Below are 13,902 nucleotides of genomic sequence, written 5' to 3'. Positions count from 1 at the left end.
AATTCAATTAAACCTTGAAAAATTCCAATTAAGTCATTAACATCCAATTTTAAATTCTTTCTCAAATTAAATTTTTCTTTGCCAATAGTGCTTCATTAATAAAAAAATATACTATTAAATTTTATAATCTTATATATTTTAATATTCTTCAACCAACTTTCAGCAATTTCCTAGACATTTTTATATATTCTTCTTAGTAATATATTTTTGTTCTTTGTTTTTCTACCAATTTTTTAAATTTTTTTGTATTCTCTCTTTTCTCTCTTTCTTTTTTTTTTAATTTTTTTTATGTGAGGCTCCAAAATGAATAACAACACTAATGTTGTTATAAAAAACCAAAACCAATTTTAATAAACTAGAATTAACTCGTCATACCCATTACAAGAACAACGAGATGAGAATAATCTTATTAAAATCAGATCACAACAAATCACAAAACATGATTACTAATCAATCCAATATTAAAAAATAAAATTAAAAAAAAATCAACTAAAAAAATATTACAACCAAGATAACCTGTAAAACCTTCATGAAACTGAAATAACCTTACAAAAAACAAATTATAAAAAAAACATCATGAAATTCAATCATTAATAAAGTATAAATAAAAATATTATTCCAGTAAAGGATATAATAAAATCCATTTCTCTTTTAGTATTTTGTTTATTAATCAAAAGAAGGCAGTTTCATTTTAAAAAAACTTGCTGAGGTTTCTAAGAATTAACATTCATAAACAGTAATTAAGTTATAATTTAAGGTCAAAGAGACTAAATTGTTATTATATCGCTAAAAACTCTAAATTATTATTTTACACCAAGTAAAACCAACACCACTTTAGCTCTAGCATCTTCAGTCCTAACAGCAGAGCACCACCCAAAATTTCCTGGAATCTGCCAAAATACTCGCTGAGCTACAACAAAGCATTCACCACCATCCCTCAACCTCGAAACATCAAAACTTGGCTGCATATAAGGATTTCACCTATTGATTTTTAACCAAATACGTTCTTTAGAAGGCCACTAGTTTATAGCATTTGCACAGTTTGCTGAAATATCTACCGCAACTAGCTGTCAAGAAGTTGTAAAATGATACACGGTTTATAAAATTCCTTGGCAAAAATGATCCGACTTTTCCCTCACTCTTCCTAGGATAAATAATTGGTAAATGTACAGGCAGGTATTCTACTTTCTACAGAAAACACCTTCAATCTAAATTCTGCCGTGTCCTCCATTGATTTAACTTCACAAAATCTGTGACAAAACTGTAAATCTACCTCTTTTGATTGGACTGGGGAAGCAATGAATGTTCGCATGATTTACTCCAACAGCCCAGCCACAAAAAAACGTAACTATTGGAAATGTTTTCTTTCTCCCCTTCCCCTCTTTAACTAGTGAGTGAGATGGTAATTGAGTTTAAATTAGTTGCTTACAGGCCGACGTTTTCTATCCTCCATAGGCATTCTTTTCGCAGAGGGGAGTCTGTAAATATTGCTTTGATGAAATCTTTTACCTGCAAAAGTGAAGGACTTCTAAGCACAGATGAACATATAACACATACCACCAGTAAAATACAGTTAGGAAGTACAACTAGTGGAACACTTTTTCCTTGCTCTACTAGGAATGAAGCTGGAAGCAGAATAGGAAGAAAATCAGAACTCTGGTGGGTTACAGATAAGGTATCTGACTTATTTGCTTCTTGCTAGTGAGCAGAGTAGAGTCAAACTCAAACTACTATGGGACACGGGTGACGCTAATGAAAGTAGAAGGAACCACTAGATACAACTTTTGGTATTACAAGAAAATTTCACCATGGCAAGAGCATCTGGTAAAACTAAAATGTAACTAACTTCCTTTTCCATCAAATCACAGCAAAACCTATAGATGAGATGTATGCCTAAATAGAATCCATTCATATCAAATTGGAGACAACAAAGTATTGAATTCAAGACTCATAAAAATAATTCCAACTCTTATAGATGGAAACATGAAAAAAGTAGGGTCATTGCCGAATGTGCAACCCAGCTATTTAATGCAAGAGATAGAGAGCTTGCCACAAAGACATACCAAGAAAAGAGAAGGCAAAAAAATAGTAATTGCTTTTTCTCAGATATGCATATATACCTCTAGCATCGTAAACCCAATGCTGATGAGTTCCCCACTTTCCCAAGCTGTTGTAATGGATTTTAAAGGCATGTCCAGAAGTTCTGAAAATTACAAAGAAAACTACAGATAAGAACAAACATTGGTTGCAAGACAGCCATTTGCCATCCATCAGTTTCAAGAGAAAACTTGATTGACAGACTGAATACTTGCCTGCAACTTTACGGATTTTACGTAATGATGGTATTAGATCATCTACAAGACTTGTATGATACTCTTCTGGCCTCTCCTTTTGAATGACAGTACTCAGAGATTCCATTAAAGATGATATGCTTTCCAGCATCAAATGGATCAGTCTTTGAAGCTGGGAACATATGAACAGATTAGATGTCTAGTAAACAAATATGTAGACACAAACTGAAAATTCATAGTAAATGAACGTACCTGTAATGTTTCCTCAGCTGCCATATCATCTAGGAGGAGTATGTCTTTCGTGACTCTAGAAAAAACGGACTCTAGAACCATACACAAGCTTTTCTTGTAAGTAGATGGCAGCAAGAGTGGCTCCCAGATAATATGTACTTTTTCAAGAATAAAAACAACCTGATCATGAAACATTTAGCTCTAGTCATACAGTTACAGTTACAAGAAAGACAATAACAAAAGAAAAGAAAAAAAGTGCAGTAATAAAATATATGAACCTGATCTATGCTAAATTTTGCTGATTCAAATTGCTGAACCTGATGAGTGTTCTGAAAACCATCAGCACCATCTATGGCCTAATAAAACAGTATTTTTCATGAGTTGAGTGAACAGATAGTTCAAAATGTCAAGGTGAAAAAAATTCTGGCATTGTCAGAGTAATATTTCAGTCACTAAACCTCTTTCAAATTAGAAATAACGAGCTGAATTTGTCTCTGCAGTATCTCCTCTGCCATTACTTGAAATCGAGGAGCCAAATCAACAAAAACAGCATGTTCCTTGATGGAAATCGGAAAGTCTGACCGATACTGAAACATCATTTGAACATATGCAAACAGTTATTTTTCTATTCCACTTAAAAATCAGTTTACACAAAATTCGTTATTAATAAATCTCCTTGCTGAAACAATAGAGGTGGATGCCATATAAAGAGTCCAGGAGAAGAAAATGAAATGCAGACTGCTGCAGAATTATGGATTCCTAATTTCTAGATTACAGCATTACACATGAGAATGGGAGAGAAGAAGAAAGAAAAACTAGCATTAATACGAACAGATTAGCAGAATTATAGTACATCGATACCTCAAATGCCAGTCCAAGTATCTCTTGAGATAGATAGAAACAGTCATTGTGCATGAGAACAGCAACCTGGTTGACTCCATCAAGCTGCTTTTCTAGCTTCATAAGTTAAATTGAACGTTACTAACATAATCACTGACATGGACAGGCCATGAAACACCCATATAATTTGTTTTTAGCTATCATAACGATTGCAGAATAAAGAAGAAGTACCAGCAAGCTCTGGTAGAAATGAAACATACTACAAGAATAATCCATCTCAAAAGAAAAACCAAAAATAGGCTTCTCAATAAATTTAGGAAATTGAGCACACCAAAGCCATTGCAAGGAGTGTAAAAACGAAGCTCAAATGACATTATTATTTAAAAAATCAAAGCAGCTTTGTTGACAGTAGCTGATTATAATTAGCCTTAAATCAAAGAGGAAGAAAAACCTCCACATAACATAGAAAAAATAATTCCCTAACAAGTTTTAACCCATGCTTTTACCAAATGTAAGTTGCAGTGGTATTTATACACAAATACTTATATATAAGTTTTGCAGTTATATCTTTGAGTCAAGAGACTGCATTCCATGCACTAACCTTGACAGGAACAACAGCCTCATAGAGAAGGATAGCATCCCTGGCAGCATGATAGAACTCCAATGCAACTCTGGGAGAAGACAAGCAAATGTCCTGCACCAAATGGCTATTAATCATGAGCATAGTGAGTGCGCTTTAGGTGTGAATTTAGAAGCCATACAGCTTAGACTTTTCAACACTCCAACAAGAAAAACATGCAAATGCTTGAAAGAACTCAGGACATCTAAATTATCATGTGTATATGAGTTTAAGTTTTTGTATCTTTAGACCAGTTACCTTAAGTGTCTGATGTACAAGATCCATCAGTTGAGTAGCTGCTTTGGACACCAAACACCTCTCGGACAGAAAAAGCAAGTCAACAACATGTTCATAATAATTTACAGCTGTCCCACTATAATACTTCATTGGATGACCTTTTCTTGTATATTCCTGCAGAAATATACATTATTCATGGTTTAAAACATATCATAGTATCAAGAGACATGCATTTCAACCTTAGAAGCTCACTTGAGGAATAGTGAAGTCACACTGTAGAAGCAAATTTCTAGCCTTTGCCAAGATTTCGATCTTCTTCCTAGAAGCAAAGTGAAGCTCGACATTTTCAGCAAAGTTGCTCAACTTTTGGTCTGTGCTATCAGATGCTGAAATAAATGCCATCTCCTTCAAAGCAGTTTCAAACTCATATGTGTCTTTGATGATCTTCTGAAAACCAGCAAGTTTAGAAGCATCTTCAGGGACAGCCTGGAACAAGAACTCACACTCAATTTCATCCACGGGGCTTCTGCCAAAGATAATTGCATAAATATGAAATATATATATTGTGAGAAAATATTGCCATTCAGTATGTCACTGATGCGATCAACCATGAACTTTGGTGGATCATTAGGAATTCAGTGGATCACTATGGATTCATGAATAGATGTGATCAAATATATTTTCCAGTTGATAAACAATCTGATTGATCATCTGATATGATGCTATCGAGGACCAAGTTAATGTCTTAACAACCAATTAAATTCTACCACCAAAATACTTAAAATCAGCTCTATTTTTATTTTTTGTTATACTAGTCAATCAAACCTGCCCTTCACCCTTCAAAATACCTTTTGTTTTCAATTAAATTGAAAAGAATGAAATACTTTATTGCAAAATAGTAAAATCTAAAGCAAAGATTTTGCAATTGTTTGGGGATAAAACTTGATAATAAAAGCTTTTAACGGATACTTGATTTACATTAAGTAGATATTTCTAAGTAAAAGTGGATAATGAATCAATAGAATAAAAATACCGGGTTCATGAAATTGTGGAATGTAAAATTGCAAAAACAGGTGATTGACTTCAAAAATATGATTTTCAAAATATGTAAGTTAAGAAAAATTATGAAGTATGCGAATGCATAATCATTTGTTTGACAATTACCATTAGACTTTTAAATTTGAATATTATTTCAAGTCAATTAAGTGATCATATATATGATACTGATTTTTAATTTTTAGACCATGTAGACCTGTTTACTTAAAGAATTTTTCATAAAAGCAATAATTGAAACAAATTACATACCAATTATGATAAGTCATATTACAAAAATTAAAAGATTGAGGTCAATGTGTTATCTTTTTAAGCTTACATATTTTTTTATCTTGGTTTTATTATATGTTTCATTCTTATCTATTTAGGTTTTTAATTTTTCCCCATTTGTTATTTTTTCCATGACTTCTTCAAAAATCTAGAGCATATTCCAAAGTCAAGGTCTAAATGAGAAGTGACTGACTAATGGTATTGACATACTTGAAGTATAGGGGTTATAAGACTTATTTTCAATGGACGACTGCATGTTACAAGAGACAAAGTACACAGAACTCAAGCTCATTAGCCTCTCTTATTGAACTCTTTGCATATAAAGAAAATAAAAGGCAGCATCATTTTGGACATGATCAAACATCTACTTTAAGGAGACATGCACCAGATGAATCCCCTATAATGTCTCATTCAATATCTCTACCACAAATATGAGGTAGATTTTCTTAAAGCACGTCTCTCATCCATACAATTCAGTGTTTGGGTGTCTCCAGTAAATCCATAAAACCCACACTACCAATACAGTATGGAAAACTTAAATTCATATGCCAATTTCAAACTTCATATAACCAAGTCAATGATTCACACGCCTCCATCATGTCCAAAATTTAGTACAACTCTGTCTGTTTGTTTTTTTTAAAAAAAATATTTGATACGTCATTCAAGATTGTTACAAGTGTCCCCCATCTCACATTCATTACGGTCATAGGTACAATGGTTTGTCCAGCTAGTGTTATAGTAGTCCCAGAATGGGACGCAACTTTATTTGAAATTGGTTGAGAATAACTACACAATTCATAGTCTAAACAAGCAGGCATCATAATCTTGGATAAAATTTACAAACAAAAATAAGACAGGTTCTAAATACTTGTTTAAAGTACAAATGTTGTCCATTAATAAATGAATGTGTACTCAAACATTTGGAAACAGTATGATCAATATCAATACATCTATCTAAAGATTCAATGGGAAAAATAATAAACATAAATACCAGCATTAATGAATTATCAGGAAAAGTGAACAAAATACAGAACAGAAAAAACATTGTAGCTAAAGTACAAAGATTTCAGAAAAACAAACCTTGGAGAGAAAGTTAGAAATAACAAGTTCTGATATCCTTGGCCATGTCAACCTTCCAAAGCATCGAATCCAAGAAGGATTCTCAAAACATATGCACTTGCAAACAAAGTTTATAACCTGAATAATCCTTGAATAGATGATCTCACCATCCACATCGACCTTCGATATTGGAGAAAAAGGAAATGTCAAAGCAATGATAAACACACTCCAGTAAGAACATAAATAAGGAAGAGACCTCATTGGATTGATCTATTGACAGACACATTTACTCCATCTGTAAGACTGCTAATGCTGTTTTTGGATGGAAAGTATGAAGTTACATATTCTCAAAACAATGCCCTATCAAAATGATAAAGCAAACACTATTGGTAGGGTTTCAGCAATCTGCATAACATTCATTGCCATTAACCTCCCACTGTAATAGAAACCAGTGCAATATAAGCGAAAATTTTAGAAAATGTTATTAAGCCATATTTACCATTGGATTGCTTGTTGATAGTATTTTCAATATTGCCCCAGTCATTTCTTTGGAGACGTCTTTCAGATCTTCCATGGATAAAATGGATGATCCTTTCTTTACAACAGGAATGATGACATGCTTGATCATTTGGTCAGCCACTTTAGCAAACCCATAGTCTAATATACCAATCACCTACAATAATCCATCATAAGTGAATTTGACAATTGAAGCTTCCAATTGCACAGAGAACCATTTGTAACATAAAGCACATCCACAAACGGGGGTGATTAACTAGGGATTCCCTTTGGGTTTTTTTTTTCTCCTGGTAAAAATCCAGTGAAAGGAAGAGTGTCAAATAAATGTTAATGTGAAAGGTGATTTGAGTTTTTCTATAGCAAGTAATAGTTCTTAATGCACATTAAGAAAAAGTAGTGTTTCTTTTACAGAACTAAGGCATGCAATTGCACCCCTTCAACACAAAGCCACAGAGATATTTTACCAAGGCCAAAATACTACAAATAAATATAAATCAAGCTTCACAAACAGGCAGTGCAATAGAGGCTTAGACAACAGAATTTTTCCATACATTAAATTGAAATAAACGGGTCATAGAATTCATGAAATGCTTCGATGTTATCACTAACACCTCAACTTCAGGCGTGATTAAATTATAAACACATCATGTTTGAAAACTACTTTTGCATTTACACAAACAAAAATGAAGAGATGATGGGTGCACTCACTTCCATTGAGTCCAAAACACTGTGGAGATCCACAACCCCAGCAATGCCATCAACACTCAACCGATACTTGACTCGAACAATACTAGAATCTGGCTCGAACTGCACTGCATTTTCCACGAATTTCACAAGCATCTCTTGAATCTACAAACCCAAATCCAATTCCTCTAAAAAACAATGATACACTCAATAAAAATCACAAATATATCAATCACAATTCACAATCCACTAAGAAAATAAATATCATCACTTCACTTAAACTAACAGAACTATCTTACTCAAATGAAGCTTTTGTTAACTCCTAAGAAAACAATTCTGCGCTTCTATATATCCAGCAAGACTTTCGTCATTTTCCTTCTTTTTTTCTCTCAGCAACCAAACAGAGCTTAGCTATCTCTCCAAAAATAAATAAATCGAAGAAAGAAAACCATTACCTCCTCGAAGCAATCGAGCCACTCCTTCCTCAACAAACCATACACAACAGGCTCTCTCTCCTCCTCATCACCAATCCTCAATACCTTCTTCAAATCCCTAATATCAACAGCCGCAAGTCTCAGCCGTCCATTCTTCACTCCCTCTTTTATCCCTCCCAACCTCTCACTAATTCCCACAATTATCCTCACCAAATCCAATATTTCCCTCTTTTCCCTCGCCTCCTTCATCTTCCCACTCAACTCCTCAACAATCTCCCTAATCTCGCCATCAATCGGAGAATCGGAAACCAGAGCTAGAAGATCTAATAGGCACTGGTTAATCTGGTCGGTTCGAGAAACGGCGTCGTTGCAGAGGGAGAAGAGAGAGGAGAAGTCACTGTGGTGAGCGAGGATGTAGGATTTAACTTTCGATTTGATTTGGAGAGAGTGAGATTCGAGGCGGGTTATGAGGAGGCGGAGATCGGGTGCGGAGAGGGGTGCGGTTGGGTCCCTGAGATCACTCGTTGAGAGAAGGTCTCGAACGTTGATTGCGTCGAAGAGAGCGTCCATCTTCAAACGATCAGAGGATTTTGTTTTTGTGACTGAAGGAAAGGAAAGTTGATGGCGGAGGAGAACGGAGGAGAGGAACAACGTGCGCTAGTCTGGTAGCTGTCGCGACGTCACATGAACGGTCATGGGCTTTGAGATTTCTATTAACGAGCAAGAAAGGAGGCCCGCGTGATGCCGCGGGCCTGTGACATGTGCGTTTTTATAGATTTATGAAAAAAATTATAAAACAAATAAAACAAATTATATAAAGAAAAATTGTTATAATTCACCATATTTTTTTAAAAAAAACTATAAAGTTAAAATTATTAATTAACTTAATATTAAAAATATAAAATTAACAAAAATAATTTTGAAAAAGATCATAATAAAGAAAAACGAAAGCAAAAAAAACCATATAGAAAAATACTGTGGCAATTTATAATGCTTCATGAGAAAATCTACAGTTGTAATTCTCAATCAGATCAATATTAAAAATAATAAAATTGACAGATAATTTTTAAAAAAATCATAATAAAAAAAATTATATGGGAAACTACTATAGCAATCCACAGTGTTTTAAAGAAAAAACTACGAAACTATATTTTCAATCATCTCAATATAAAAAAAAATCTACCAAGATAATTCTGGAAAAAAAAAACCATGTGGAGAAACACTGTAGCAATCCACAGTGTTATAAAGAAAAAAACTACAAAGTTAAATTCTCAATCAGTTCAATATTAAAAAAATAAAATCGACAAAAACAATTCTGAAAAAAAACACAAAAAAGAAAAAAAATGAAAAAAAGAAGAAGACAATTTTGGGGAAAAAAAAGCAAAAACAAAATAAAACAAAGGGAAAAAAACATGCGGGGAAAGTTAAAGCTAAATTCTCAACCAGTTCAATATTAAAAAAACATTTGACAAATATAATTTTGACAAAAAACATATGGGGAAACACTGTAACAAAACAAAAACTATGTGGAGAAACATTGTAGTAATCTATAGTGTTTTTTTTAAAAAAAACTACGAAGCAAAATTCTCAACAAGATCAATATGAAAAAATAAAATCGACAAAGATCATTTTGAAAAAAAAAATTTATTAAAAAAAAGAAAAAAAAACATGTAAGGAAACATTGTAGCAATTCATAATGTTTTAAAGAAAAAAATTACATAACTAAATTCTTAACCAGTTTAATATTAAAAAAAATTAACAAAAATAATTAAAAAAAAAAAAACAATCTTGACAGGAAAAACATGTAAAACAAAAAAAACGAAAAAAAAAAACGAAACGTAACAAAACAAAACTCTGCTGGATTTGAACAAAATCACTGTCATGGAATCCTAATAAAATACTCTTAAGCATCTGATCTGGTTCGTCCAGGTGTTGTCTTCAAGGACAACTCATCTCAACAACTGAACAAAGCAAATCAAAAAGCAGTGCTAGACCCACAACGCCAAAAAAAAATTGGAGTTTGGCAGATCAGAGAGATTGGGGCTATTATTTTTTTGGTTGAATACTTGACTTGATCTAACAGTAATATTTATAATATCAATAATAATATTAAATTATATAAAAAAACATATGAAAAAGACATAAATTTATTAACAAACCGCTTGGCTGCATAGTTATTTTACTATATATTAAAACATATGGAAAAAAAATTGTAGAAACACTATAGATTTACTGTGGACACAAATGGATGACATTGTGGCTATAAACTATTTGCACTGTGGACGACACTGTAGCACTCTAAAAATTGCGGCTGGGGGCGTGGCCTTCTCTGCCCCAAGCCAATGGGTCTGGCTTTGGTAGTCGGACCCAACGTTGTTGGGTTTTGGTTGACAAGTCATACCCAAAACATTTTCAAAAGTGCAAATAGCGTTGAGCCCCGTTTCACTAGGACCCAACAATGTTTGAGCCTCCTTTCCACCGGGACCCAACAGCTTTGGGGCCTCCCTCCGACAATGACCCAACAACATTGGGCCCTCCTTTCACTAGGACCCTTAGCCAATCTTAGTATTATGTAAGCAAGTAAGCAAGCGATACCACTGGTTGATTGTAATCAAGCTTCTAAACGAAAGAAGAGGATGAGAATCATGGTGGAGGGCTACTACCACTGGAAGAAGAAAGCCTTTAGTACCTGATAGTGGAAAGAGCTTTTTTAAATAGTCATCTAGTATAGAAAAAATAAAGTGTTCCAGGTTAATTATTCTGAATGTTTCTTCACAATAATTATGATGATAATTATGACGGAGAAGATACTAATTCAATTTGAATAGATTAAAAATGTTGTTAATGTACGGATCTTGATTAACAATTTACCGTTTTCATCCATTAAATAATATTTTAGTATTTCCTCTTAAAATGTTTTTTTCTTTTCTTTTATTGATGTTTTTTTCATACTGTAAAGACGAGATAAATTGATGTGACCTTTTTTTTGTACAAAAGTTGGGGGTGATGATAATTTTTGTTTGTTTGAGGTTGGGTTGAATTTTCTAATTAAAACATATTTGATTTTGCGTTTCAAAAATTCTATGAAAAAAAAATTGACGAATTTGAAAATTTTAATTTTTTTTCTTTACTTCAAATTATTATTTTGATGTGATTATATACAAAATAAATTTCCAAAAATAAAAAATATTATCTTAATATATTTTTAAAAAAATATTTTAAGATATTTCCAATTTTAATTTTTTTCCTCTTGATTTTTTTTCTTTTCTCTTATTGATTTTTTTTTCATACTATAAAGAAGATATAATTAATGTGACCTTTTTTATATTATACAAAAGGTGGGTGATGATAATTGTTTTTCTCATTTCAGGTTGGGTTGAATTTTCTTATTAAAACATATTTATTTTTGCGTTTCAAAAATGCTCTAAAAAAATTTAAATTTTTTTATTGTTTTCTTTACTTCAAATTAATATTTTTGTATTGTTTTTAAATATAAAGATTGGGTCCGACCGGGATGCTAGACCCAAGGAGAATATATTAAGTTGGGTCTGGCTAAGCAGCACCCAGTTTAGTTGGCTCCTACCCTAGAAAGACCCAAAATAGCTTATGGTCCTACTGTAGCTGGACTCATCAGCCTTGACTCCTGCCCCCGGAAAGATCCAAAATAGCTTTGGGTCCTGCTGCTGCTAGACCCATCAGCCTTGGCTCCTCCTACGAGCAAGACCCATCAGCGTGGGTCCTGTCAAGTCGTTGGGTCTGGCTTTGTTAGCCGGACCTAACGCTGTTGGGTATGATTGACAAGTCAGACCCAAAACACTTTCAAAAGTGCAAATAGTGTTGGACCCTGCTTCACTAGAACCCAACAACGTTGGGCCTTCCCTCCACCAGGACCCTTAGCCAAACTTATTATTTTGTAAGCAAGTAAGCAAGCGATACTACTGGATGACCGTAAGTAAGCTTCTAATGAAAGAAGAGGATGAGAATCACGGCGGAGGGCTACTACCACTGGAAGAAGAAAGCCTTTAGTACCTGATAGTGGAAAGAGCTTTTTTAAATAGTCATCCATTATAGAAAAAATAAAGTGTCCCAGGTTAATTATTCTGAATTTTTCTTCAAAATAATTATGATGATAATTATGATGGAGAAGATACCAATTCAATTTGAATGGATTCAAAACGTTTTTATTGTACGAATCTTGATTAACAATTCTACCATTCTCATCCATTAAATATTATTTTAGTACTTCCTCTTAAAATGTTTTTTTCTTTTCTTTTATTGATGTTTTTTTCATGCAGTAAAGACAAGATAAATTGACGTGACCTTGTTTTTTATTGTACAAAAGTTGAGTGATGATAATTTTTTTTGTTTGAGATTGGGTTGAATTTTCTAACTAAAACATGTTTGATTTTGAGTTTCAAAAATTCTATGAAAAGTTTTTGATGATTTTTAAGTTTTTGCTTCATTTCAAATTAATAATTTTTATGTTTTTGTATTATTTTTTGATTTTTTTTAAAAATATATTAAGATTGTGTCTGGCTGCGAAACGAGACCTAGGAAATTTGAAAATTGTAAATTTTTTTCTTTACTTCAAAATAACATTTTTTTTTAAAAATATATTGATATTGTGCTTGACTGCGAAGTGAGACCCATGAAATTTGAAAATTTTAAATTTTTTTCTTTACTTCAAAATTATTTTTGATGTGATTATATAAAAAATAGATTTCAAAAAATAAAAAAATATTATCTTAATATATTTTTAAAAAACTATTTTAAGATATTTCCAATTTTATGTTTTTTTTCTCTTTATTTTTTTCTTTTTTATCTTATTGATTTTTTTTAATACTGTAAAGAGAATAAACTCTCAATAAATTTTTGATTCACTTTATAAATTTTAGGTATTATATAAGAGATTTTATTTTGAGTAATAGAAGATATTTTAATATTATAACATTAGTGTAGGAGAATTAAGATTTTATCAATGTTTTATTATCTTTAAATTTTTTATGCAGTAGTTTTGAATTATATATATTATTCAATACATAAATAAAAGACCTAATTGAGTGTTGGGTCCTGCAGGGTGTGGAACCCAATTGGGTGTTGGGTCATGTAATAGCTTTGGATCCTGCAGGGTGCAACACCCAAATTAGCTTTGAGTCCGGCACTGTGTAGAACCTAATTGAGTGTTGGGTCCTGCCGGGTGCAGGACTCGAAATCCCTTGGAGTCCTAACGGTGCATAATCCATTTAGGTGTTGGATTATGACATGTGCAGGACCCAAAGCTAGACCCAGAGGGATTGTCGGTCCTGGTTGTGCAGGATCCACAATCCAATTGGATCCTGACAGGTATAAAACCCAAAATAGCTTTGAATCTTGCCTCGCAGTGTAAGATTTATTAGTATTCCTTTTTGTCTGTTGCATGTGTTATATTGTTACTAATAAATCTAAAGTTTAATTTCTTGAAATATAAGGTTTTATAGATTAATAAGATAAATTCCGCGGGTGTGGATTATATTAGTTGGTTGTGGGTAATTGAATCCAAGTTTGTAATTTTTAAAGGGTATTTAGAATTTAGTTGAATCTTCACAATTCTTAGTTGAATCTTCACAATTCTTTTTCTTTTTTTTTTAGACCTTATCATTATTTTTATTTTGATTTTCAATGTCAGAAG

General features: G+C 32.6%; 1 protein-coding gene across 2 annotated transcripts; it reads right to left on the bottom strand.

Annotated features, from left to right (window-relative positions):
* Positions 1 to 726: 726 nt before the first annotated feature.
* On the bottom strand, positions 727 to 8,958 carry LOC133692444 (centromere/kinetochore protein zw10 homolog). Of its 2 annotated transcripts, XM_062113402.1 has the most exons (14): positions 8,256 to 8,957; positions 7,825 to 7,965; positions 7,100 to 7,273; positions 6,622 to 6,780; positions 4,471 to 4,704; positions 4,240 to 4,392; positions 3,964 to 4,056; positions 3,384 to 3,479; positions 2,981 to 3,109; positions 2,801 to 2,878; positions 2,544 to 2,702; positions 2,313 to 2,463; positions 2,121 to 2,203; positions 727 to 1,509 (listed from the first exon to the last, which is right to left on the bottom strand). In XM_062113402.1, exons 1-14 carry the CDS (start codon positions 8,802 to 8,804, stop codon positions 1,426 to 1,428), a joined length of 2,283 nt encoding a protein of 760 aa, XP_061969386.1. In that variant the 5' UTR covers positions 8,805 to 8,957; the 3' UTR covers positions 727 to 1,425. The 2 variants fall into 2 exon arrangements, with proteins under 2 accessions (XP_061969386.1, XP_061969387.1); XM_062113403.1 differs by lacking the exon at positions 7,100 to 7,273 and having other exon boundaries at positions 8,256 to 8,958.
* Positions 8,959 to 13,902: the final 4,944 nt, after the last annotated feature.

The sequence above is a fragment of the Populus nigra genome, chromosome 4, assembly GCF_951802175.1.
Source record: "Populus nigra chromosome 4, ddPopNigr1.1, whole genome shotgun sequence".
Taxonomy (NCBI): Eukaryota; Viridiplantae; Streptophyta; class Magnoliopsida; order Malpighiales; family Salicaceae; genus Populus; species Populus nigra.
The sequence above is the reverse complement of the archived record's forward strand: the minus strand, read 5'-3'. Positions and strand labels throughout refer to the sequence as shown.

What these genes read in the sequence shown, in the direction of transcription:
- LOC133692444 (XM_062113402.1), bottom strand. Translation starts at nt 8,804, where the DNA reads ATGGACGCTCTCTTCGACGCAATCAACGTTCGAGACCTTCTCTCAACG. An exon ending in TTGTACATCAGACACTTAAG is followed by an intron (nt 4,057 to 4,239) that starts GTAACTGGTCTA and finishes CATTTGGTGCAG; the next exon opens with GACATTTGCTTGTCTTCTCC. An exon ending in TACTTGGACTGGCATTTGAG is followed by an intron (nt 3,110 to 3,383) that starts GTATCGATGTAC and finishes ATGATGTTTCAG; the next exon opens with TATCGGTCAGACTTTCCGAT.